Source organism: Meriones unguiculatus, chromosome 5 (assembly GCF_030254825.1).
Source record: "Meriones unguiculatus strain TT.TT164.6M chromosome 5, Bangor_MerUng_6.1, whole genome shotgun sequence".
NCBI lineage: Eukaryota > Metazoa > Chordata > Mammalia > Rodentia > Muridae > Meriones > Meriones unguiculatus.
Genome location: NC_083353.1, coordinates 110348475 through 110376280, shown reverse-complemented (window position 1 = coordinate 110376280; position 27806 = coordinate 110348475). Strand labels below are relative to the sequence as shown.

The window sequence follows — 27806 nt, the reverse complement described above, 5'->3', positions numbered from 1 at the left end:
AAGAAGCATGTGTTACATGTTGTCCTAAGGGCATACACATAAGTTGCTAGTTACTTGGAAATTGAATTTAAATAGGAAGGTGTTGTGAGAATGCTCTAGTGATATCTAATAATACTTGAAATGATAGGAAACCTACTCTGGGTATTTAAAAAAAATGAAGTTGGAAATTACTGCTTACAATAGGAAAAATAACTTCTTAGAAAAGGGAATTCTTGAAGAGCTTACCATTTGTCTTTTTAGTAGATGCTAGAGGTGTTGAGTTTTGACCGAGGAAGCAGAGTATGTTACATGATGCAAATACAAATGGGAGCATCCTCATCTCTTGGTGTGCTCTCTTTTCAGGAACGGACAATTGAACGCTTAAAGGAGCAGCGGGACAGAGATGAGCGAGAGAAGCAAGAGGAGATAGATAACTACAAAAAAGATCTTAAAGACTTGAAAGAAAAAGTCAGCCTGTTGCAAGGAGACCTCTCAGAGAAGGAGGTTAGTATTACCAAGTGGAGTTGCTTGGCTTGCGTAGTCATCGCACTCTGAATGTTTTGCTTTCTGTACGATGCAGATGAACAAGAATGATTTTCTTAGTATTCTATGGCAGGCTTTCTATATGCTCAGGAAGCTGTGAAGATGGCAGCACATTGGCTCATTCATTTCCTTGTCTTTTACTGTCTTGATCTCTGTCCTAAGAGTTGGTTTCTTATGTAATTCTGATACTTTTGCAAATTTTAGAACGACTAAATCCTGGTTACACTGCTAACATTAAGAAAAGTGGCACACAAAAGGAGGAAATCTAATTATAACCACTGTTAGAAACGTAATAGCCTAAACTTAGTTGACATCGTGAATTTGGATCTTATTTTAATAATCTTGTTAGCATAACTTAAATAGCTTAAAAGTTGAATGTTATGTGGTAAGTAATCCAGTAGGTTTGCCTGATAACTTTAGAAAAATTTATAGAAGTAAGTTTCTACAAGAATTTTCTGTAAAAGAGGGGGGAAATGCACATTTAAGTTGGTGTGGTCACAAAAGTTTGGCTACTTAGTCTCAAAGCTCAGCCACCTTTTATTTTGTGAGAATAAGTACCTTGGGTTAGAACTCTTGTTTTTGAGCAGGTCCACCTGTTTCTCAGGCTAGCCTTAGTTTTCTGCTTCTACCTCCTGTGTGCTGCAGCTACAGCTGTGTCCCATGCCTGGTTTGTGTGGTCCTGCAGATCAAACCCAGGATTTGATGTGCTCCAGGCAAGCTCTTTACCTGAGCTGCATCTCTGGCCATGTTTATGTTACTCTTCAGTTAGTACTGAGGACCAACCTTGTTTTAATTAATGTCTGAAAGTTTTATAGTTCATGGATATTCTTGAAGTGGAAACTTCCGGACTCTATTAATATAAATTTAAAACAATGCAATCCATATTTTACTTCACAGTATTTATTTCAAATATGTCTTCTTTTAGGCTTCTCTGTTGGATCTGAAGGAGCATGCTTCATCCCTGGCCTCCTCAGGGCTGAAAAAGGACTCACGGCTCAAGACCCTAGAAATTGCTCTTGAGCAGAAGAAGGAAGAGTGCCTGAAGATGGAATCTCAGTTGAAAAAGGTTGAAGAACTTACTTACTTTTTTACTAAGCAGTCTTACTTTTCTGTACATAAGAACACTAATGCAGATAGCTCTGAGTGGTTTTTTTTTTTAAGTTAAGGATTGCAGTGACAATACAGATTTTACAGTTACTTTTATTTTTAATTGGTCAGAGGTATATTTCGTCTTGTAGTTGTGACCAAACACTTAAGATTAACAGCATTAAAATTGGAAATATTTCTTTAGACCTAGAGTTGGAGAGATTCCAGTCCATGGCTGGATGACTCCAGTGCTTTCAGTCTTTAGTGAGGCAGGGCATCATGGCCACCCAAAAAGCAGATAAGAGTGAGGACAAAGTGTTCCTTTAAGATCATTGGCTCATTCATTTCCTCGTCTTTTACTATCTTGATCTCTGTCCTAAGAGTTGGGGATGAAGGCAACTTCACCTCCAGAAGTTGCCCTCTCGAAGCTTCCTGCAGTGCGCTCATTGCTTTCTCAGGACTGCTCCTCTTTCCGTTTGCTTACCAGGCTGAGGCTTCTTGTCACCCCCGGTTAGTCTAGAATTTTGCTAGTACATTAACATTCTTGCTTGTCACTAGAGTCTTCTCTGCAGTCTTTGCTGTTTTGACAGTTCCATGATATATATATATATATTACATTTTCATTTCTGTCACCGCTCTCCTTTCCATTTCTTTCACCTGCCCCCAAGTCCCTTTCTTACAAGCATTTGTAACAATTGAATTTAAAGCCAGGTGTCTTAGTTTATTCTCTACTGCTGTGATAAGCACCTCCAGCACAAGCAACACTAGGAGAAAAGGGCCCTTCATACAGTGCACAGTCCATCATGAATAGAAATGAGGGCAGGAACTGCAGCAGAGGCCACGCAAGGATGATTGATTCCCATGGCTTACTCTACAACTCAGGACCGTCTGCACAGGGGAGACACTGCCCACATGGGCTGAGCCTTGCCACAACAATAATTAGTTAAGAAAACACCCCCCAGACTGTAGGCAACCTGACGTAGGCAATCTCTCAGTTGAGATTCCTTCCTCCTGGGTGATTCTAACTTATATCAAGGTGGGAAGAACAAAACAGCACACCGCGGCTCTGCGACCATGGTTTGGTATTATTCTTTGGAACATGCTGAGCTCATCAGTGCTGATAACAGGGTCTGCCATTCAGCTGGACTCCATCGTAGGTCATAGTCCATCAGGATTGGGTAGGGCCGCCTAGAGCCTTCTACAATTCAGGATTGACTGCCGTCTGCAAGCCAGTCTCACGGAGGTCCACTGCTGGCAGCCACTGCTCCGTGAGATCGTCATTGCATTTATTACACCATGCCCACAAGATGGCATTTTATAGTTTTTCTCTCTATCTCCCAGCCCTTACAGTTTTTCTGCTTTCTCTTCTGTAATGTTCCCTGAGCCTGAGAGTCATGGTATGAGTGTTGTTGAGGGCTGAGCACTCTACCATCACTTTTTCTTAGTCACTTGAGCCACCAAGCAGAGTGAAGGTCTTTTGCATTTTGCCGTCTTTCATTCCAAGGAAAAAGTTTCTCTGATTAAGAAAGAGAGTAGTAGTTTTGTGTAATCAGAGGTATTTAGAAGGCAGCTTGGTTGGTATGGTAGTTCAAAGGGGTCTTAGCTGGGTAAGACCTTTGCTTTTTCTCCCTTAGTAGCCGGCAGTGCACTGTCCTGTGAAAGCTGGTTAGCAGCGAGGGGGCTCCCCGCTCAGTTCCAGATGATTTCTCTGTAGTCCTTTTCTTTCCTTCTTTTGCTGCTTTGCTGTGCTAGGACTTCAGGTACTATATTGAATTGTAAGGCAGAGTGGGCACTCTTGTCTTACTCCTGATTTTAGTGAGAATGCTTTGAGTTTTTCTCCATGTAGGATCATCTTGTTTACATTTGTCATATCTGTACTATGACAAATGTATACTATAGTATCTCTTACTATGTTGAGATTATGCCTAGTCTATTAGAGTTTTTACATGAAGGGATGTTGCATCTTGTTGAAGACCATTCTGCATCTATTGAGAGGATTTCTCTTCTGCTTACAGTATTTTTGTGATTGTTTGATTGAGTTTATTGTTTTATTTATTGAGACATGGAGGGTCTCTATAGCCTTTGCTGGCCAGTAACTTGTACCTGTGCCTTTGCCTTTGGAGTGTTGGAGTCACAGGTGTGTGCTTCATGCCCAAGGTTTACATTTTGAATTAAACAGTCTGCTCTGTTTGCAAAGTTCACTAATTAATTCATTTCTTCTAAGACATTCTCATTATATAACCCTGGCTGTTCTGCTATGGAGACCACGTTGGATTGGAACTCACCAAGTTCCATCTATCTCTGTCTTTCAAGTGTTGGCATGTGTGCCATCATGCTCATCTGTAAAATTGTCTTAAGTAAATAAATGTTGTTTTTAATACTGCCTTGGTAAATATCTCTCTCTTGGAGTTTGTATAATATATATATATATATAAAATTTTTTTTTTTTACAAAGTTGCAAAGCTCTTTAATGTGATTTAATGTTCTTGGAATTCCATTTTAAAGTGTAAATAAACCCAGCAAAGTTTAGATATAAATGACTCTGATATAGAATTTGCTATATTAAGAGAAAGTTCATAATTTTTTTTATTTCTTCCTCTTTGTAGCAGATGGAGCTTATTCTTAATGGTTATTTATTCTGCATCATTAGCTCCTGCGATTTGTTTAACCTTGAACTTTTATTTAGTTACTCCTCATTTCTCTCTTCTTTCCCAGTTGTTGTTCTTTTCCTGCCGTTTGTTTTATTTTACTTTTAAAACATATTTTAAACTGTTGAGATGGCTCACCAGTTAAAAGCATGTTACTCTTTTAGGGGACCAAGGTTTGGTTTGCATCACTCAAATCAGGAAGCTCCCAGCTACCTGTTATTCCAGTTCTAGGGTTTCCAATACCTGTAGCCTGCATAGGCACCTACATTCACATTCACATAAACACACACACACACATACACACACACACATACACACACACACACATACACACACACACACATACACACACACACACACACACGATTAAAAGCTTTTTTTACAAAAAAAGATTTATTATTGTTTTTATTGTGTATGTTTGTGTGCCAGTGCATGTGAATGTAGGTGCTTGCAGAGGCCAAAAGATGGGTATTGGGTTTCCTGGAACTCTAGTTATATGCAGTATTGAGCTATCTGATATGGGTGCTGGAACCTGAATTCTGGTCCTCTGGAAGAGCAGCAAGAGCTTTTAACTGCTGAGTCACCTTACACATCTCTTGTCTGTTTTAAATCAAATAGAAATTATCTTGAGTGCATGGTACAAATTCACTTGTTTAAGTGATTGAGTGTCTGTCACATGTCAGTTAACAGTATGGGCTCTGAGGATGTGGTGGGTGACAATATAGCATTGTTCACTGCCTTCAGAGAATTAGTGCTCTCTGTTGGGGAAAATAGTCACATAGCCAGCAAAGTCTAGTTAATCACAGTGTCTAAGGTGTAGAGGAAAGCGCTATGAAGTGACATGTAACTGGTGACTTTAAAGCTAGGATCCTCTAGTGTGTATGAACTGTAGGACACTAGCATTTATACTTCATAAGTATAGTATAAATAATAGCATAGTTAGGTGTAATCAGGTTTATCTGAGTAGCATTGATTAGAAGCTTTTGTTAATATTTGCTTGATTTTCGTTACCCTTACCCCGAACCTCTTTGTTTCCTGTTTCCTATTTTTGTGTGTGTGGATAGTAGGGATGTCTCTTCATTCATGTTTTTGTTTGCCTCTTCAGTTTCTTTTTTTCTTCCTCTTGCTATATAAATAAGTAAGGATTCTTTGAAATAGCCCTCGTCCTTTCCTTCCTAGCTGTTAGGAAGAGAGTATTAAAAGAATCACTGTAGCTTTTTCCAGCCCATGAGAGAATGATGAAAATGGAAATTTCCCTCCTTCAAACTGCAAAATGGATAAAACAGTGAACCAAACTAATTTCATACAGTTGGAGAACTGTATGATCTCTATTTACTTCCCACACTTGCATAGTTGTTTCTGAATACATTTTATGAGTAACTTAAAGGTTAGGTAGTAAGCATTGAGGAGAGTAAAAATTCCCCTCCACTGGGAATGGAACTTTAAACAAATGAACTTGATGAAGCATTCACTTTCACAAATATAGATAATAACTTTCATGAAAGATTTCACTTAATTTACACAAATTTTTTTTTCATTTACTTGTGCTGCTTTGTGTCACATTTTTCTAAAATGTTTTCAGAAGAATTTATTTGATTAATATTTTTGAAACACTTTAAGAGATGTAATATACTTTTCTGCTTATTGAATGAGAAAAAACCAATGTCTCAGTCTTCATCTTGTCATTAAGAACATTCGGTATATACATATGACTTTAGAAATTTGGGAGAAGGACCATTAGCCGGTTGTACTGTTTTGCCAGTACCTTTTAAGAGTGAGGTCTGGATGGCAGAAGTAGGCCACTAACACCCTCAGGTTTGGCCAGGGTGGTACTTGTAGCTGGGCTCTATGTTTCCTGTGCCCAAGAAGGTCATCCCGTGTCCTTCCAGCCTCACCAACATGGATGGAGCCTGAGCTGTTGCTCTTCCTCATGGCAGACTTTGCCTTTACCCACGAGCTGAAACAGTCTCTCTTCCCTTAAGGTTCTTTTTTTCAGGCATTATGTTACAATAACAAGAAAATTACAGTGAGTAATTTGAAACTTAATTTTTGATTATGAATTTGCATACTCTAAAATGTATTGACATTAGTAGGTGCCCTTTACAACAGAACCTTGAATAATATATCATTTCTTAGTTCTTAGCATGAATCTTGCTTTCTGACTTCCATTTGTGAATTCCAGGTTATCTTGTAAAATTCTAAACTTTTCTTTAGCAAAACATACTTGAGACTAGCTATTTCTTTTTCTTTGTTTGCTTGTTTGTTTTGGTTGTATTCAAAGCAGGGTCTTACTATGTAGCTCTGGCTGTCCTGGAGCTCACTATGGAGACCAGGCTGTCTTTGAACTCATACAGATTCACCTGTCTCTGCCTCCCAAGTACTGGGATTAAAGGTCTGCACCCCTGTGCCCAGCTGAGAGTCCTGTTTTCTTAACCCAGCTCCATTTCCACAGCATACACTTGTATCCATTTGGCAGAGCTACATATATAGGAGAAATAAATGCGATTAGGCCATACATCAACTTAGCATTGATGTAAGAGTAGTAAGATCAGAATTTAGAGCCTTCCAATGCCTTCTTCATTATTCTCACTCAACTCTGAAGAATCAGTTGTGTTATGATCATTTTTGGTTTCAAAATAAATATTCCAAGATAAAATAGTACTTTAGAAGAAATCCATGCGTAAACTAAAATAATTCCTCTCCATTTATTATGAATCTTTTCATTGTGTGATTCTTAAGCAAAGGAAAGTCATTAGAAATCGAAGATTACCCATTAAGTACTTGATAAAACACTCAGTTTTCATTGAAATATAAATAGTTCTTTGGGCATGGCTTGCCCACTACCACTGTACGTATATTGGCTAAACCTTGAAATTTGTTTTTTGGTAGGCACATGAAGCAACATTGGAAGCCAGAGCCAGTCCAGAGATGAATGACCGAATACAGCAATTGGAGAGAGAGATTTCCAGGTACAAAGATGAATCCAGCAAGGCCCAAACAGAAGTTGACCGCCTCTTAGAAATCTTGAAAGAGGTGGAAAATGAGAAGAATGACAAAGATAAGAAGATAGCTGAGTTGGAAAGGTAAGAAAGAGGAGGCTAAGTGGGACTCATTAGCGTGGAAAAATCAGAGCATGTTTGTACAAGTTCTGTTGAAATGTTGTTTTCAATATTCTCTACCCCTGAACTAGGTTTTTCTTCACTGCTTTTTACTACCCTATTGTCTACTTATTCTCCTAAGTCAGTGTAAATTTTTTGTTACAGTCCCTAAAACATGACATAGAGTGGGAATAAAGTGAGAAACTGTTACTTGAACATCAATGACAAGAGAAAATATTCATTGATTAAGAGCCCAGTTTTCTCCTAGCTATATTCAAGAGAGTAAAAAGAGATCCTTGGTTTTATTATTCTATTATATAATGAGTAAATGATCCTCAAGTATAAGAAGTTGCTGAGCTGATGATCTTTTGGGCTGCTAATTTTTAGAATGCATAATTTAGAGTGTGGGAAAGCAAACGATTATATCAGTTCAAAATTAGGATGGACATTATTATGATAATGTGAGACTCATAGGTAAGGCTTATCAGGTTCTAAGTTTGAAATCTACACAGTGGGTTGTAGTTGAACAAATCATGTCACATACATAGCTCTCTTGTCTTTTATACTGAAGATCAAGCATATAGTCTATTATCTCCTTTTATATGGTCTATTTAACATAATCTCACAAGTACACATAAACAACTTTTCCAGTAGAACCTCATAGTCAACCATATTTTTCTGGACAGCTGGAAAGATTGACAGTGACAGGATGAAGTCACCAATTCATATAGCTCTTTAGAAAGTGATGTTTTAGGAATAATTTATTATTTTCATTTTGTTGAAAGCTAGAAAGTATCAGATGGCATTTTGAAATTGTTTACTGAGATAACATTTGAGAGTTAGCAGTCGGCTTGATATTTTCCTTTCAAGTTACTATTTCTTCTTGTTTATATCCATAGACTGTGAACCCAAGATACAAATAATAGGGTCTCATTCCTGCCTATATATCTTAGTTTGATATTAACTCTTTACATAGTCTATAGTTCTTGATGATTTGTTTATTTTTATGTGTACCAGTAGTTTGTTTACATGTATGTGTACACCACGTGTGTGCCTGGTGCCTTTGGAGGTCAGAAGAGGTTTTCAGATCCCTTGGAACTGGAGTTACAAATGATTATGAGTCAGCATGTAGGTGCCAGGAATCTATCTAGCCTGGTCTTCTAGGAGAGCAGCCATTGTCTTTAACCACTGAGCCATGGTTCCAGCCCTTTCAGTAAACTTCTTTATTAAATCTAGAGCTTCTAAGAACATAGATTGTGTGCATTTTCATTCATCTTGATCTTTGCCCATCTCCCTTTCCACAGCATGTTTGTTTGCACACACTTAATTACATACTTTCATGAATATAGGATTCCTTTAGTGTTTTTGAGGTGCCAGAAATCGGCAACACTACATCTGTAATATTGAAGAATGACATTCCACTATTTCAAAAAAGTTTCTGAATACTGGTCCTTTTTTTTTTTTTAGATTTTTAATTAAATTTGAAGTTATTACTTTGTGTTATATGCAGCTAGTTTGAAAATGATTCATTTTTTACTACTGTTTTTCTGTAAGACATGTGAAGGAGCTAAGTTAAACATACAAAACAAAAGATTCAAATCTAGAAATGCTATGTGAGGGAGAAGTGTGTTTTGTTTGTCTTTCTAAGGCTCAGTCTTCTAGTAAATGTTCCTGTTGTTGAAGTAAGCCAGCTTAAGCTGGCTTGGAATTCTATTTGATCATTATTAAAGCTATCAGCTTGAGGTGTACCTCTTGTATACTCTCTGCTTTGAATAAAATCAGTTTCTGTTCTCTCTGGGAAGATTCTATATGCTAGTCATAGTGCTTTAGTCTTTTTTTTTCCCCCTCCCTTTCTTGCCCAAGAATCTTTGAGTTATATGTTACTGTGCTGGGACGCTTGTTTTTGGAGACTCACTCTCATGAACTCCAAATTGGTCTTACAGTTGCTGTGTGGCTATGAATGTCTGATACTTCTGCCACTATTTCTTATGTATTGTGAGTACAGTTGTATGCCACTCCAGGTTTATGTAGCGCTAGAAATTAATCCCAGGGCTTTGTGCATACTAAAAACATCAATCACACTATCATTTGAGCTGCATACCCATTCTGGGGTACTCTTTAAGTTAGCCCCCTAACTGCAACCCCATCTTGTAATTCAGCATGTAAAATTTATGTCTAGAAGCTAGTCAGTTTTTAAGTACAAAAAGAAAAGCAAACTGAGAATCAAACCCAAGAAAATCCTTTGAATTTCTTACTACTTTAGCATTAAAAGGTTTCAATTGCATTGGGAAGAATTGTCAGAGTTATTCTTTGTGGATGAAGGAAATAAATGAACGGTTCCTTTCCCATGTTGGTTCTTAAGAAAATCACAGTGTCTGTTAGAAGATGTGTTAGTGGGATTCTTTTTAGTGTAGTAACACTCTTTGACCAACTACAGTTCCAAAGAGAGGATGAATCAAGCCGTCCATCCATCCATCATGAATAGAGATTTTTTTTAATTTTTTTTATTAATTATAGTTTATTCATTTTGTATCCCAGCTGTAGCCTCCTTCCTCATACCCTCCCAATCCCACCCTCTCTCCCTCATTTCCTCCAATGCCCCTCCCCAAGTCCACTGATAGGGGAGGTCCTTCTCCCTTTCCATCTGGCCCTAGTCTATCAGGTCTCATCAGGACTGGCTGCATTGTCTTCGTCTGTGGCCTGTTAAGGCTGCTTCCCCCTCAGGGGGAGGTGATCAAAGAGCCAGCCACTGAATTCATGTCAGAGATAGTCCCTGTTCTCATTACTATGGAACCCATTTGGACACTGAGTTGCCATAGGCTACATCTGTGCAGGGGTTCTAGATTATCTCCATGCATGGTCCTTGGTTGCAGTATCAGTCTCAGAAAAGACCTCTGTGCTCAGAGGTTTTGGTTCTGTTGCTCTCCTTGTGGAGCTGCTGTCCCCTCCAGGTCTTACTATCTCTCCTTCTTTCATTGGCTACTTCCTTGCACTCTGCCCAAAATTTAGCTCTGAGTCTCAGCATCTGCTTTGATACCCTGTTGGATAGAGTCTTTCAGAGTCCCTCTGTGGTAGGCTCTTGTCCTCTTCCCTGTTTTCTCCTTCTTCCTATATCTATCCCATTTGCATTTCTGAGTGAGGATTGAGTATCTTACCCAGGGTCCTCCTTCTTGCTTAGCTTCTTTAGGTGTACAAATTTTAGTATGTTTATTCTATATTATATGTCCAATAGGAATAGGGTTTTTTTCCAGTTGACACTAATCACTTTCCTTACAGTGGGGATTCAATAAGAGAAAAAAATCTAGTTGGGGAAGGGTTCATAGGAACAGGAGCAGAAGGTACTGGGGGAAAAGAAGACATTGTCTTACGTGTTTGTGATGATTTTGGAAGCTGGCTAAGCAAGTCTAAATTCTGGTTCCTTATAAACTGGATGACATTTGCATAGGCACAACCGAAGCAGTGGGGCATAAGCAGGGCTTCTTGGTTTCTCGTGTAACCTAGCCCTGTTTCCAAGACCTAGAGCTAGAGGGTTCATTTGTGTGCACTCAGATTAGCTTGGGTAATAGCTCCTAGTAAAGCGTCTAGAGGGGGGGTGTGTGCGTGCGCACGTGTGTATGCATGTGTGTGTGTGTGTATGCGTGTGTGTGTGCCAGAGTGCAATGTCAGGGGTTTTCTCAGTCTCTCTCCACCTTATTTTACAAGACAGAATCTCACTGAACCTGAGGCTCCCTGGTTCAGTTAGACTGGCTGGCCAGAGTGTCTCAGGATCTGCACTCAGCTCCTCTTACATGCAGAACAAGTACCTCACGCACTCTCTGTGGCCTCAGTGAGTTAATGGAAACCACCATCTAGTGGCTGTGGATAGTCTTTACAGAGAAAACAAACTGGAGAACGAGAGGTCTCTGTCTGAATAAATAGATTTAGATTACCTGAAGTCTTATCTTTCTGTTGTGATAAAACACCCATGCAAACAAGCTTGGTGAGCAAAGTGTTTATTTGGTTTCCTCCCCCACCTCACAGTTCATCGCTGAGGGAAGCCAGGGCAGGAAATCAATCGAGAACCTGGAGTCAGAAATTGAAGCAGGGGTCACAGAGGAACACTGCTTTCTGGCTTGCCCTCAGGTGGCTCCCTCAGTTTCTATTCTTAACCAATCCAGGACCACCTGCTTGTGGGTGGCACTGGCCCATAGTTGGATAAGTTCTCACATATCAATCATTAAAGTCCCACAGACATGTCTATAGGCTAATTTGACAGAGGCAATTCTTCAGCCTAGGTTCCCTCTTCCCCAGTAATTCTAGTTTGTGTCACGTCTGGAGCAAGCTGACCAGCATACCTTCAGAAACTGAATACTGTAACTGAAAATTTTTCTTCTATACTTGGTATGTTAGCATTTCCATATAGATTTATAATGAATAAACTTTTCTGTGGCTTCGCACCAGCTTACAGTATGTCTCCCGGCCGTCCTCGTGGTCCTACTCTTTTCCTGCTCCTTCCACTCTGTGGTCCCCCCAAGTCCTAGCAATGGGTCTGCTCTCCAGCTTTGCCCACTTAAGGGATGCGAAAATAGTGGTCACCCTGTAGACCCAGCCTTGCCTGTTATCGAATACGACTGGAAAGTTGTTGAGAAGTCTTGTCCAACATGCCCTGTTCTCCCTGTGCCTGAGTGCTTTGCCCAGAAGATCCCTTTTAGACAACTTATTAGGATTTAGCTTCCTGCATCTTTTGTCTCTGACAAGAGAGGAGGAATCTACAACTGTGACCTTAGAGGGGTGTCCGCACATCCTGGCACAGTGTCCCCACTTGTTTACTTTGCTCTCCTCTTCAGTAGAATTTACAGTAAAAAAAAAAAAAGAAAAAAAAAAAAAAAAAAACAACCTCTGCTCTCAGCCACACAGAGCTTCAGTTGACTCCAGCGAATGGCTGACATCTTAAGGCTCCAGGGGTAGTACACATTAGGGTGCTGAGAGACCTAAGTTTAAAATTGGCTTTCCTCATGGACTGTAGGTGGTCTTTGCTAGCTAAAAGTGATTAAGCCACCTTATAGGTGACAGTGTAGAGGAAATGAGTTGGTGTGCCATAATGTCAGTAGTCAGCTATTGACTGTGGTTTGGTTTTGCTTCCAGAGTTAGACAATCCCAGCCTGTCCTTAGAGCAAAAAAAGGGAGAACAGCAAACTTTTATTGTTTTCAAATGAAAATCCAAAGAAGGTTAGAAGAGGAAGCCCTGCCCCAAACATAATTCAGAGGAGCCCAAACTACCTGGTATGAGGTAAAGAAAAGTGTTGTCTCTCAGAAATGTTAAGAAATTGAAACCTTGGAAGTTGAATGGGCCATCAGCAAGTGATGGTAGATGCTATATATAAAGGCACCTGTGCCGAGGAGGATGATTGTGACAGAAAAGGTGCTGAGTGTGTAGATGGACAGTTGCTTCTCATGTGGTTCCCAGAGCAGGCATTGATAGGGGCCAGGGCAGCCGTTAGTGCTACAGTCAATGTGCTCTTGGCTCACCATGGGCAGTTGTTTGAATATGAGCAGGCAAAAAGACACAAGCTGGATGCTGACCTGCAGGAGCAAGTGGAGGAGATTCACATACAGTAGCTGCCTTTCCTGGACGAAGTTTAGGAGGGCTATCTTCTGGGAGACGGTTGGCTTCCTGATTGCCTCCAAAATACCCTTCTCCATTTCCCCTGTTTTCTCTGTGGTCTGATGCACGGACTTCATCTTTTTCTTGAGGTGCCTATGCTTAATCTGAGCCATTAAGAATTCCATGAGGAAGAAGGTGGTTATGCAGATGAAGTAGAAAAAGCACCACATTTCTGGAATAGAAATGGTAAACAGTTGTTCAAAACACTCCATAAGACAAGGGTAGGTGATATTTCCGTGGCAGCTAAAATCATCATAGATTTGTTGCCATGGTATCCGGACCACATACAGCACGATGCTGTACAGTGAGATCAGTCCCAGCCACATCGTCCGCCCAGTGTTGTGGCCAGATTTCTCACTTGCTGCTGAGTACAGCACAGGGATGACTCCAATTACCAATGCAGCTTCCATATCTTGTGACTAGAGGACCCTGGTGGAACCTAGAGACCAGCGCTCTTGACAGCACCCTAGGAAGGAAAGCAAAGCAAAAAGAAGTTGGGGTCAGTAAGTGAGAGCATGAAGCCAAAGCCTGCTCAGGTTTCAAGTCAGCAGCATCTCTCGTGTTTTGACCAGCTCAACTTTCTTCCACAAGCAGTCACTGCCTTCTCTTGAAGAGGTTCTTTCTTTCCAGTTCAGCCTAGGGCCTGTGGCCACCAGGAAGTCCTTCTGTCTAAAAAATCACAAATGTAGTGAATCATTTTCTTCCTAGATTATGAAGTGTTCAAGGCTAGGAATCCAACTTTTCCCACAAGTCAGTATTATTCAGGATGGTGCATCAGCATAGTATAGACCTAATTACATTAAAAAATCCTATTGTGTCTGTCTGTCCTACGTTTGTTGTGGACATCTGTATACATTGTCCCTTTGCCCGGAAACTTCCTGAGACTAAGAAGAAAATAACACACCCTTGTCTTTCTTGCTGCTAAGCACACAGGTCACATGACTTACTTTCACTCTGTTCTCTGTGCAGATCTGTAAGTATAGCTGCCACCGTAATTTTATAATAGTATTAGCAGTGGTGGTTCATGGACTGCAGGCACAGTATGAGCTTTATGTGAGTGGGAGAGGTACCATCACTGTATTCTTTTTTTGGAAGATAATCTGGGTATTTTTGTGTCTTTTTCTCTGTCTCCACCTTCTTGTGTGTTTGTGTATGTGCATGTGTATATACGCACATATATATGCTTTACTAGAGATCAAACCCAGGCCCTCACATATGCTAGATAATCTCCCTCAGCTTTTCATTTTTATTTTGAAATAAGACAAGGTCTCACTGTGTAGACCAGGCTAGCCTCAAACTTGTTGTCTTCCTGCCTCAGCCTCTGGAGTGCGACATTATAGGAATCTTCTTTTATATGATGGTGACCAATCACTTGAAGCTTACAGCAGTTAATAGTTGCTTTCAGTTCTTTATTGTGGTAAGTAGTCTTGGTATAAATTCTATCATTGAACTACTTTTGTGGCATTAAGTACAAAACCATCAACCCCACTCATCTGCCGAATGATTTTATATTCCCACCTTGAAACCCCGTATGCACAAAGCATTAACTGCCCTTCCTCCTTGAAAATTACGATTTCGCTTTCTAATATTCAAATTCTTCTTAAGAGTCTCTGTGTGCTGTGTGAGCATTAGCACTGTTGGTGAGGTGACACTGGAGCAGTTCGGGCACAAGCAGCAGGAGAGTTAGCCTCCAGAGTGAGCTGGTTGGCACAGGACTAGCTGATGGGCCTGGCAGAGGGAGAGATGATCAAGAAGGACCAAAGGAGTAGATGAAAGTAAGGGCGTATGAACCGGGGTAAGGCACTTGTGTGCCAGGCTCTTTTCTACAAACTGACAGTTATGGATCGGGTGTAAGTATTCTCATGTTTTAGTTAAGAAAAATTAGATCTAATTTCTGTTCAAAAGACTTACTTCTAAACTGATTTATTGGCAGTTAGATTGTTCTGCTGCTGGGCCACAGAGTCCCCTGTACCTGTCTTTCCACAGCAGTGTAGCTATACTGGGGACCTTTCACCCAGCCCATCAACTGCCATTCTGCCAACTGCTTTGGAATTTTCAAGGAGTTACTCCTTTGTCTGGTAATCTTTGTAGGCTCAACCAGTCAGGCCCAGAGAAACCCCCAGATTAAGCCTCCTTGATTTCAGAAGGATGCTGCTGCCAAGATTTGGCCAGGCTTCTGTTCTTTTTCTTGAGTTCGTTCCTATGTTTTCAGTAGTGTGAACTTGGGAGTGATGGTCAGCAGGTCCACCAGACGTTATTATCAGTCCTCTTCCCATTCTCTCTAAGCCTCTAGCTTGTACGTTCATGTATGTCCACAAAGTGCACATTCAAGCATGTGTTCATATATACACATGTGGGAACCAGGGGTCAACCCCAGGTGTCATTCAGACACCATCCATCTTTCATGTTGGCAATAAAGTTAGTTACTTGGTGCAGAATTCACTGATCCTGCTAGGTTGGCTGGCCAGTGAGTTCCAGAGATGTGCCTGTCATGGCCTCCATAATGCTAGTATTACAAGCATACGTTACTGTGCCCGGCTTTTTTTTTTTTTTTCTTTTTCTTTCTTCAATGTGAGTTCTGAGGATTGAAAGTTGGTTTTTGTGCTTTCACAAACTGAATTACCTACCTATCCCAATCTTTGTCTCTATACTCTCCTCATGTCCTTTCCACCCCCTCTCACATCCTTCTTTAAAACTGAAAATACAGAAATTATTAGCCAAAACCCTTGTTTCCTTTCCAAATCCACAAGCTTATTTTTCCTGGTTATTGCCTCCTCTTCTTGGTCACAATGGTGGAAAGGCTCCGTTCCTTCCCTTTGAACAGTCACTGTCTCCAGTGAACTCCAGGTTGTTTTAGAGACCTCTGTTACTCAGCATTCCCTTAAGCTCCCAGCTTCAGCTCATCTGCTAGCACCTTGCTCTAATTCGGGAAGCAGTCTCTTGTATGCTGTGCCCCAGCTCTCCACTGTACTTCACTGTGAAGCTCCCCGAAAGAACTGGCTGTTGTCTTCGTCACTGTTTTGTTGCTGTGAAGAGACACCATGACCACAACAACTCTTCTAAGGGAAACATTTAACCGAGCTGGCTTGCCGTTCAGAGGTCAATCTGTTATTGTTACAGGGGGGTGACGGGCCGGCAGACATGGTGAAGAAGTAGCCGAGGGGTCTACATATGGACCTGCAGTCGTCAGGCGGAGAGCGAGGCCCTGAGCCTGGCTTGAGCTTCTGAAACCTCAAGGGTGCCCTAGTGACATACTTCCTACAATGCCACACCCACTCCAACAAGGCCACAGGAGTCTGTGAGGGCCATTTTCATTCAAACCACAGCTGTTATGCTATGTCTTCACCTCCCTGCTTCTAAGCCACTTTTAGCCTCTTTACCCTTTTGAGGTCAGAACCCTTATCCCTGTTACAAGAATGATATACTTGCTTTAGCCAGAAAATGAGATGCCTAATTCCCTGGTCAGGTTTTTATTAGTGTTTTAAAAGTTTTTCTTGCCTGAAATCTCAGACCTTCGTGCCCATTTAGATTTCGAATAATTCCACTAGATGAGATTTATAGAATATGTATTATTTTCCAGTACATTAAAATTTAAATTTACTCTTTGAAATCATAGATCATACTGTAGGCTGCTGTAACCTTCTTGTATCTATAGTTCTCTCTCTCTCTTTTCGGTTTAATTTATTATTTCGTCAGGAGTTGGCCCTCTCCCACGGGGCGGGTCGTTGGTGGCTCTCTCCCATGGTGCCAGTCATTGGTTCGCCATGCCCGCCATCTCTGTTCCGTCTTTATCCTTACACTTCTGGTAGGCAAGACAAATTTTGGGTTGAAGGTGGATCTACAGTTCTAAACAGAAGAATAGGAACACTTTGCTCAGTTTATGCTTACCTCAAAAAGCAGTTTCAAAGGAATGGTTATGTGCATCATTTTCTGAGATGTTGTTTATTTCTGAGTTCTGAGTGAGCGGAATAAGGTAGAGAGCTCAGTGTGTGTTTGTTGAGAGTGTGAATGGACGGTGCGAAGCCAAGGGGGGAAGCTGTTAAATAATGTGATCTTGGCAAACACAGTGCTGTTTAACTATGCCTGCTAGGCATCAAAGGCTAATGTCTTTGAGGGAATGTGTTCACCCATGCTTGCAGCCTCAGCAGTGGGAAGATCCTGGGAGGAGAGTGGTCTACTGAAGAAATGAAAAGGCCAAAAGAAAGGCTGTTTTTGTTGTTGTTGTTTTGGTTTTTTCACCTGATCCTATTTGCTTCTTTCTGAGTAAGCTGCTTGCTTTTGTCTTTTTGGTCAGTTTCATTCTTTTATTTAATAGGAGAGCAAATGACATAAATTTACACACTTAGTCCTTCTATCACTTGTCATCTCTTGATCATCTTCCCAAAGTCCCCATTGGGTCAAGCACCTTAAGAGTCTTTATGGTTCTTTGTTTTTGTGGATTTATTGTTTTTTTTTTTAAACTGTGAAGATTTACTGTAATTACTGTTAATTAAAATATTATTCAATGTGTAGAAGTTTAGTCCTGAAATGTGATCAAGAGGTGTGTATGCAAGATTTTAAATTTATGCTTATTAATTAAAAATATTTATGTATGTGTGCCTGTATGCATTTACATGTATGTGCAACCGCTCCCAGAAACCGAAGGGCTTTAGATCCCTTGGAAATGAAGTTATAGGAGGTTGTGAGCTACCTGATTTTGGTACTGGGAACCAAACCCAGGATCTCTGCAAGAGCAGCAAATGCTTTTAACTACTGAGGCGTCTTTCTGGTCTCATGAAGAGATGTGTTTTGGTGCTCAAATAATGATGAATGATAACATAAGAGATAAAATAAGATTTTATTTGTTCATTGTTAGTGGGAATATGTTCAAATTTTTATCACACTTTTTAGAAAGGCTGGTCTCTTTAGATGTTAATGTTATTCCTAATCCTAAATGACTCTGGCCTTTTTTTATCATAGCAGCAATAGTAAAAGGTTATTAGAAACCGTTAGCTGTCGGTAGATTGGCCAATCTTTGCCTTAAACCATGTTATTTGAACGGGTTTGATACATGGTAAAGGTGTATGGATTCCTACAGATTCCTAAAATGTATCTTAGTATCAAGTATGCCTAAATACTAATACAAAAATAGGTGTTTTTATCCTTAGCATGTGTGGAAGCCATAGGTCAACACCCGGCATCTTCCCGCTTGCTGTCTAATGTTTTTGAGATGAGCAGAGTCTCTCAGCAAGCCTGGGGGCAAGGCTGGCTGGCCAGTGATCTGCCTGTTTCTGTTCCCAAGCAGTGGGGTTACAGGTGCATGTCAGCATTCTCCTGCTCAGACCCTCCTGCTTGTGCAGTTAGCACACCACCCGCTGTGTCGGTTTCCAGCACCCTGCCTCCTTTATCTGGGTCTGGGTCTTTGAAGGCCCTTCAGGCTTTGAACTCTTGATTTTCCTGTCTCAGAACTACAGGTGTGGACTCCTGGCTTGTTTCTCTGTCTTTCTTTTTCTTTTTTGATAAAATGGAGCTAAATATTATCGTTGTTTTAAAAATCTCATGTGACTCTTAAACTTAAGCTCTAAATTAGACTTATAAGTAAAGCAGAATTTTAAAAACAAATTAAAATATTACTTGCACACAGTCCCCCCCACCCTTTGGTAAGGTGTGAAGGGTTTTTAATTTGGCTCTGAACTTGAGGGAGCAGCCCACCATGGCAGGGAGCAAGGGGGGCATGCGAGGTTAGTCACATTGCATTGGCGTTCAGGACGCTGACAGGAATAAATGTTGATGCTTTGCTTTGTTTTCCATTTTAAAAACACTCTTATTCTTATTACTATTATTCCTTTGATCTCTTCCTTTTTGTTCAGTCTGTGATTCTAACCTGTGGGTAGATCTTCCCTCTGCAGCTAACCTCTCTGAGAGCGTTCTCATAAACACGACTGTAAATCCAGTCGCATTGACAGGAAAGATCAACTGTCACATGTATACTCTCTTGTCAGTTTAATATTTTAAGTCATAACATTCATTTCTGTTCTTCAGAGGCTCATGGATATCTCATTATTACAAGATAATCTTTATCTATACTATAGTAATCTATACTAATGATCTATACTAATGATTATCTGTACTAATGACCAACATCTCAGCAGTTCTAACATTACTCAGAAACCCTATATCCTAGGGGCCAAGGCACTTGCTGCCAAGCCTGGAAACGTGGGTTTGAGCCCCAGGACCTCATGGTAGAGAGAGGGACTGCTTCTGCCAGTTGTCCTCTAGCCTCCCTACCTGCTCTGTGGTATACACATGTGCACACACGCAGACATGCACAGATAAATATTTTTTAATGGATTGAGATAAACTCCTAACTGTAAAGCCCCTTAAACAGTATGGGAAGGTGAACTAAAGTAACATTGAAACCCATCTGGACAAATACCAAATGTTCTGTTTGTTGCTGGCTTGTGATGGAATCGTTTGGATCCCCATAGTCTTGGGTAGCTGTGCTACCTACAGCAAACAGAGTCTCCTCTGAGGTCCCCTGTACTCTTTGCCTATAGCATTCCTCAGTTGAAGTCTTACAATTCTGGTATCTTATACATCCTAGAGTCTCCATTCCCCCTCACTTCCTGCCTTCACAGCTTCCTGCTTTGGCCTCTTACAGCCCCTTTGAAGGCAGTCCAACCCTCCTGTATTGTCCGGCCTCGGTGTCTCTGGCATCTTAGTGCAAGTCTATAACCCCACCACACCTGAATTCCGTGTGTCTGCAAGCTACATGGACAGTGTGCCAAGTTCTCCTGCAGGGACAGTGTGTGGCTCGCCCATGGCTCTAACGCTTCCGTGTTTCGGCAGCTGAACCTGGGAAACCATTTCCCTCAGTAGCTGTTGTTGAGTCCCTTTATTTCCACTCTCGGTTCAGTCTTCCCTTTCAGATGAATGCATTTTTGCAAGCTCTGAGCCTTAGATAGCGAGGCCTTGTCCTTATGGAAGCTTTCCTGTTGCTCAAGTGGGAAGTGTGAGATTTTTCCTTAGTTGCATTAATCACTTCAGTAGTCACACATACCTACTCCACTCTCACCTTGCCCGTAACTGAGAACTCACGTTTGTTCCTTTCCTTGCCTAAGTGCATATACTTAAGAAATATATTTTCATATATTTCTGTTATGTGTTACTGTAAATCTGAAGAAGAGCAGTCGGTCTGTATGTTATTTGATCCTAAATGTTTTCCTGCCAAACAGTTTAGTCCATTACTTTTGAATTCACTCTCACTTAAGTTTGTAGGACATTGCAGAACAAAAGAAAAATTTTTACCATATATGAGTGGGCTTTAGTCCGCTCTCTGTAGTCTTCATTTCCCTGTGAAGCATTTCTGTTGGCATCTGGGTCTTCCAAACTCTTACCAGAATGGCCCATTAACTTTGGCTTACATTCTGGGGCTTCTCTAGCATCCTGCTTCAGACTCTTCCACAAATCAGTTCCAAATGCCAAAGAACCATATGGCCAAGTTTATTACATCAACAGTCCCGCTCCTTGGTAGCAATTTACTGTATTAGATACTTAGTTGTGGTAACCAAATTTCTTACAAGAAGCAATTTAAAGGAAGAATGGTTTGTTTTGGCTCCTGGTTTGAGAGTGCAGTTCATCACGGTGGTGGGAATGTGAGGCAGTTGGTTCCAGTGTGTCTATAGTTAGAGGCAGAAGAGAGATGAAGGTTCTGTTTTTGTTCTCAGAGTAAAAATTAGGTCATGAAAACAATCATGATGACATTGGGTACTATAAATCTTAACTGCTGAGGAAGTAGTACTGGTTCAGTTTTTCTGACTAATTTTCAGAAAGAGAAACCTGTCTGCTATAAAAGGCAATAATAACTTACAGAGCCTTTTGCTGTAGAGGCCTCTTAAACATGGCTGTTTTGCAGGTCTTACTGCTGGTCCATATTGGAAATGAATTTTTAAAATAGAGTCATTCTTGTTTATTATTGCTGTTAGATTGCTTTATTCAAGGATTTTAGCAGATGCAGACTGAAGAATTTTAGTTATGATTAGGAAAAATTTGACTTTGAAAAAAATATTTTAAGTTCTTTTAAGAATATGAGCTTTGTAATCTAAGAGGAACCGAAGCTGCAAGTGTTGTTATACTTCTGTGACTTGGGTCCTCTTCCTGAGATCGTGTGGTGAGCAAGTAGCTGGTCGTAAGAACAGTGTAAACATCTCAGATGACTGAATGCCGACGCCGAATATAAAACCTCTAATGTTGGTGCAGGCAAGATGGCTCAGCTGGTAAAGGTGCTTGCCACCAGTCCTGATGAACCTGAATTTGATCCTCAGAAACCCACATGTGGAGTGAGAGTATAGACTTCAACAAGTTCTCTTCTGACTTCCACATACATGCCGTAGCATATGTAATGTGCCTACACACATGCATACAAAATAAGTATACACATTTAAAATCCAAACCACAACAATTTTAGCTATTAAAGGAGAGAATTGACCCCCCATTTGTCTTTAAGAAATTTTGTGCCCCCTACATGAAATGGTTAATTTTAGACAAACCTTTTATTAGAATTTTCATCAAAGTTTTAAGCTCTTCCATCAAAGTATTAATCTTAGATATGTATCTAATTAATTTTAGGAAATGTATCTGCCGAGATCTGGAAATCTGCTTTTTAGCACCTGTGAAAAATCTGCATTACCCTGCCTTCTTTATTCTGTGTTTTATGCCTTACCCCAATCATGAATGTTAGTATTTTTAAATATTGCCCTTATTAATTCTTTCTAACTTTCTCTTTCACATTTTCTTCCTGGATTTGCTGTTTTCTTCAGTCTCACCTCAAGGTCAGTATGCTTGCTGTAAAGCAAAGAGAATGTAATTAAGTTTCATTTACTAACATTATTTTCCATTCTACTAGGGACTAAAATGATAGATTGTGGTGTTTAGAAATCTAGTTCCGAGCACAGAAAATGTCAACAAAATAAGCTTTGCACAGCAGTGGGTGCAAAGTTTTGTTCTTTGGAATATAATGAGAATATTCAGAATGCAAGACTGAATGTGCTTTCATTGAAAGAACTGAAGGTGTAGAGAGCCGCCAGGGGACAGTGTGGGAGAAACTGTCTTCATCTTGTTAGCAGTTGATTTGTGATGTCTTAGAACAGTGGGATAAAAGAAGCAATAACAATGTAGATTGAATTGTAGAAATCATGATAGAGTTAAAATTATAAGTTTATGTCATATCTGTTACCTAGCAATTTTATTATCATAATAATGAAGTGATAGGTAGTTCCTGTTTATGAAGGCAGTCATCTCTCAATGGCTCGAAGTAGGCAGTACAGGTTATTCCTCTCATGGGGGAGTAGGCACAAAGAGTATGATTGCCTCGGATTCAGGCAGCCAGCTAATGATACTTAATTGTAATGTTTTGGTCTTTTCCCAGTCAGGGTGTTGAAGTAAGTAACCCATATTGGTCTTAAATTTCTGATCTCCTTGTCTCTTTACATTTTATTATATGAACTTCAGACTTGAAAAGTAGCCCCAGATTATTTGAGTTTTTCTAGGTTTCTCATGTGCAGGTTTTGTGCTGTTAAATTAGGAGGATTATTAAAAGTAGAGATTAAATGAGTTAATGTAAGTAGCAGTAGACCATAGGGGCACAGGAAAGTGGTCTTGTTTTCTTGGAGTTTTCTCACAGGTACTTAGAATTCTTCTCAAAATACTCTACTCTTTGACCATGTTTCAAGAAAGTACCTAGTTGCTTTTTGTTTCGTTTTAATATTTGATTTGTTGTTAGTTTTCTTTACTGCTCTCTGCTTCTGTCCTCTGTTAGTAGTTGGGATCATAAACGGAAGAGAATACAACCCACTATTGGAGGGAAATAAACTTTTAAAAACCTCCCTTTTGCTGGGTGGTGTTGGCACGCACCTTTAATCCCAGCACTCAGGGAGGCAGAGGCAGGCAGATCTCTGTGAGTTTGAGGCCAGCCTTGTCTACAAAGTTAGTCCATGACAGCCTACCCAGGGAAGGCTACCCAGGGAAACCCTGTCTTGAAATTAAATTTAAAAAAAAAAAAAAGAGGGAAAAAAAATCTTTCCATCTTTTCACATACACATCATAAAATAGAAACACAAAAACAGTATGGAAAAGCAAGCTAGTAGACCTCTCCCAAAGCCTACAGTTACTCTGTAATGAAATATATAACCAAAGATAACGAAATAGTGGGAATTCCCAAGAATTTAAAATGTTATACCTAGAAGTGGTCATGTCCTTCAAAGAGGATTCAAACAAACAAATGATAAAGTAAGGAAGTGTGTTTCTTCTATGTTTGAACAACATAGAAGAAAATTTAAGCAAGAAAACTGAGATTTTCAAAAAGAGAATGGAAAAAAAACTACATAAAAATGCATTGGAAAGCTTCAGCAGCATATAATATCATGTTGGGAAAATATATCAGTAAGAAAACACAAGATTGAGGAGAAGTCCTTTTAGACAATAGCAACCAAGATCCTTGGGACATGAATAAGAATGAATCCATTGCATAGGAAAGGGAACTGCAACAAAATCTTGATGCCTAAAATAAACAGTTAAATCACATCAGAAATTTTTTACATCGAGGGAAAGATACGGACATCTGAGAGACATTTAGAACTTCAGGTAGACATGATCAGAGAAGATTTGCCCAGTATATGTTCTAGTTAAAATGTGAAAACTGTAGAGGAAAGAAAGTATCAAAAGCTTCCAGAGAAAAACATAAATTCATTTACAAGGATAATTTCATTGGATTAATCTAAGTGCTCCCAGCAGAAACCCTAAAAGCTAGGAAAGCATGGAATCCTATATTTTAAATCCTGTAAATAACTGTCAAACAAGATTATTATATCTACCAAATACCTCTTTTTTGATTGATGGAGAAACAAAGACTTTTCAAGATGAGCACAAATGAAAGCAATTCATGATCAGAAAACAAGCACTGCAAAAGATATTTAAAGGAATTCTTCATACAGGAAGAAACAAAGGGAGAGTCAGTCAGAGCTCTGGAGTATAGCCACATAGAAATCTGCTGAGAGGAATGGAGTAACAAACAAGAACTAGAAAAGAATCAAACACATCCACCTAAGAAATCAGTAATCACCTAAGACTAACCAAAGAAAAGAAACCAGCAGTGCTGGCTGCTTTTATGTCAACGTGACATAATCTAGAGTCATTTGGGAAGAAATGCTACCACCAGATTGGCCTATGGAGCATTTTCTGGATTGATGTTTTGATGCAGGAGGGCCAGGCCTACTGTGGATTCTGTACCCCATGGGCTAGTGGTCCTGGCTGCTATAAGAAAGGCAGAGCAAGCCATGGAGAACAAGACAGGAAGCAGCACTCCACCATGATCTCTGCTTCAGTTTGTGCCTCCAGGTTCCTGCCCTGCTTGAGTTTCTGCCCTGACTTTCCTCGGCAATAGCCAGTGACCTAGACTTGAGATGAAATAAGCCATTTTCTTCCAACTTGTTTTTTGTCATGGTATTTATCACAAAATAGAAACTAAAATACCAACCAAGAAAAAGAAATCATCAAAATTATAGAAAGCAGCAAATATCTTTCAGTAGTACCCCTGGAGGTTAATGTTCCTAGTTCCCCAAGTAAAGACTAAACCAACCAAATGTATCAAAATTCAAGGCCAGGTACCAGAGAGCTGGTTCCGCAGTGAAAGCACTTGCTCCTCTTGTGGAGGACTCAGGTTCTGTTCCCAGCACCTGTGTGGTGGTTTACCACATTAGATAATTCCAGTTCCAAGGACTTGATAATCTTTCCTGGCCTCTACTTGCACTTGGCATATGTGTATTGTACGTACAGAAATGAATGTAAAAACCCATATAAAAAATAAAAATAAGTCTTTACTCCCCCTTTCTAAACCTAAAATTTCAAGCTCAAGCTTGTTTCCAAGAAATGGGCCTTATTGGCAAAATTGTACACAGAATTTAAGTCCACGAATGGAAAGCTGTATGTTTATCAAGCAATTAGAAGCAGGAAACAGGCAGAAGTAGCCATTCTTGTTATCTGACAAAGCAGACTTCAAGCCTTAGTTATAAGAGATAATGGAGGTTACTACCTACTTATAAGGAGAAAATTCAAAGATGATCATATATTGATGATCAATACTTAGCACAAAATGTTGATGTATTTAAAGTTTCATAAAACAAATACTGGGACCTAAAGGGACAGCTGAGTCAAAGCAAGGGCAGAGGGAGGGACAGGAGATGCGAGTGGAGGAAGAGAGAATTCAAATTTATAAGACTAAGCAGTGTAGAGAAGAGAATGATAGAGTCTTATGAAACTTGGAGGATTGTTAGGGAATACTTTGAAAACTTATATTACACTGAATTGGCAAAATCTGGAAATGGTTACAGTTCTATACACAGAATATCTAGCAAAGTTAAACCAATAGAATATAAAAAAAACAACATTATAAAGTTTGCTGAGTTTGAGGTAATGATACAATCTTTCAAGTAAAAGCATAGGATTGGATTCTCTGTTTACTTCTACCAGATATTTAATGATTTTTACCAGATATTTAATGATAAGGATTGCAATTCATACTCTCCCCCATTACCACTTTGTCTGTGCTTCTTCTAAGCTAGGATCACCACTGTCTCCTTCCAGCTGCCATTATGATCATCAGCTATGACCTTATCAGCCATGACTGTTACCTGATAGTTACATGACCAATACCTGGGAGAGGATCTGGTGGTCAGTAGGACTGATCGATGACTTACTCTTTGGTGGCAATACCTCTGCTGAAGTTCTGAAGACAGAGTTTCAGAAAATACAGTGATCACTGACTGGATACTGTAAAGAACTATCACTTGTTGGGAAAAAAAAAGCTTACAAAAGAAATAGACAAGAAGCACATCAAAGATTATAGTAATTCACTCAAAAGGCTAAACACAAAGGCTAAAAGGGACAGGTGATCTAAAAGAAATCTAACACATTCTTGCTAACTTTAGTAACTACCTTTTTTTTTTTTTTTTTTTTGGTGGGGTTAAAACATGAGTCCAGATGGCGTGTTTATGCTTCTAGACTACCATAAGGTTGCTGTGATTTCATACAGGATTTTCTTATTTTTTTTGAGACAGGGTTTCACTCTGTAGTCTGACTGGCCTGGAACTCACTATGTATAATAGGCTTGCCTCTGCCTTTTTTAATGCTGGGATTAAAGGGTTCGACACCATGTCCAGCCAGATATGATTTTCTTTAATGATCATTTAGAAATGGAAAAATTTTACCAAGCTGTAAACTTTTTTGGATTTTTTTTTTTTTTAATTACCTGTCATCATAGCTGGCTGCTGCTTGTCATTAATAGACCACTAGGACTGGTATCTTGAACTCTTTGTTTTGATTATGACTTATTTGGAATGGAGAAATTGTTTCTTAAAGGAAAAAAGTCATGCATATCCACTAAAAATAAGTGTATTTGAAGTGTATTTGAACTTAGTAAAAAAGTTGAACTCCAGTACTTTCAGCCTGTTGTGTTCAATGAGTCAGAAAAATCAAGGAACACTACTGGCCTTATTTTATGAAGCTATTTATTATACTCAAACCACATCTGATAAGGACACAACAGGAAAAGAAGAACTACAGGGTCTGGAGTGATCTGAAGGTGCTGGTGGCACACGCATGATGATCTGAGTGCAAGCCCCAGAATCCACAGTGGAAAGAGAGAGCCAGCTTTCAGAGCTAGTCTTCTCAGCTCTCCTGGAGTAAGCAGACACATACGCACAGGCACACACACATAAAGAATGGTCCAAAGGAAATAAAATTAGAGAGCAGTTTCCCTGGTAGGTATCAGTGCAAAAATTCTCAATAAAATTCTTTTAAAACTATATTCAGCAACCTATTTGAAGGTTTGTTTTCTGTGAACAAATTGACTTGATTCCAGGGTTGTATGAGTGATTGAATCTCTGGAGATCAATACATATGCCATGTAGAGTCATATGACCATTTCAAGTCTTTGTAGAAAAACTCTTTATAAACAATCAGCATTGTTTCATGATAGTAGATCCCCATTTTGTGAAACTAAGACTAGAAGGAAATAATAATAATAAATTATTCTAAATAATAATAATGAATTCTAAATAATAATAATAATAATAATAAATAATAATAAAACCTATGTAAATGTTAAACCTAAAGAAGTATATTACTAAATATGGAGAAACTGAAAGTAGGAAAAAGACAAGAGGGTTCACTTACCCCTCTGTTATTCAGTATAGTACTTCAAGTCTTACTTATAGCAACGGAAGAAAAAGAGGCAGTGCAAAAGGACAGGAAGACATTATTCTCTCTCTCTCTCCAGAGGGCATGATCCTGTACTTAACAGAGTCTAAATAGTCAACCCCAAACTCTTAAATTCCATCAATACTTGTAGCAATGTAGCAGGGTACACAGTCAGTAGAAAGAAAGCAAGATCATCTCTGTACCAGTAATGAACATACTTAGAAGCCAGGAAAGCAGTTCTGCTCATGTCCTGGGAATACATCTGAGGAGGTGAAATACCTGCCTAACAAAAAGTGAACAGTGAAAAAAGAATTTAAAGAGGGAAGTAGAAGATTGAAAGACTGTCATAATTAATACTGTAAAGACAGTTAATAACAAAAGCAGTCTGGCAGGTTTCATGTAGTCCCCACCAAGATTCATATAAACAGAACACACAACTCCTAAATTCATATGGGACTACCATAGACTGAATAGTCAAAATAATTTTGATCTAAAAGAGCAATGCTAGAAATATCACAATACTTGATTGAAAGTTACAGTGTAGAGCTGTGGTAACAGAAACAGCACATTGCTGCA

General features: G+C 39.6%; 1 protein-coding gene across 12 annotated transcripts in view; it reads left to right on the top strand.

Moving 5' to 3' along the window:
• The window catches only part of Erc1 (ELKS/RAB6-interacting/CAST family member 1), a 270194-nt gene that overhangs the window by 86985 nt on the left and 155403 nt on the right, over positions 1-27806 (top strand). For all 12 annotated transcript variants that reach the window (XM_060384052.1, XM_060384050.1, XM_060384047.1 and 9 more), the window contains 3 exons: positions 343-483; positions 1448-1588; positions 7146-7339. In XM_060384052.1, coding sequence (XP_060240035.1) covers positions 343-483; positions 1448-1588; positions 7146-7339 — 476 coding nt within the window. The remainder of the gene's footprint in view (positions 1-342; positions 484-1447; positions 1589-7145; positions 7340-27806) is intronic.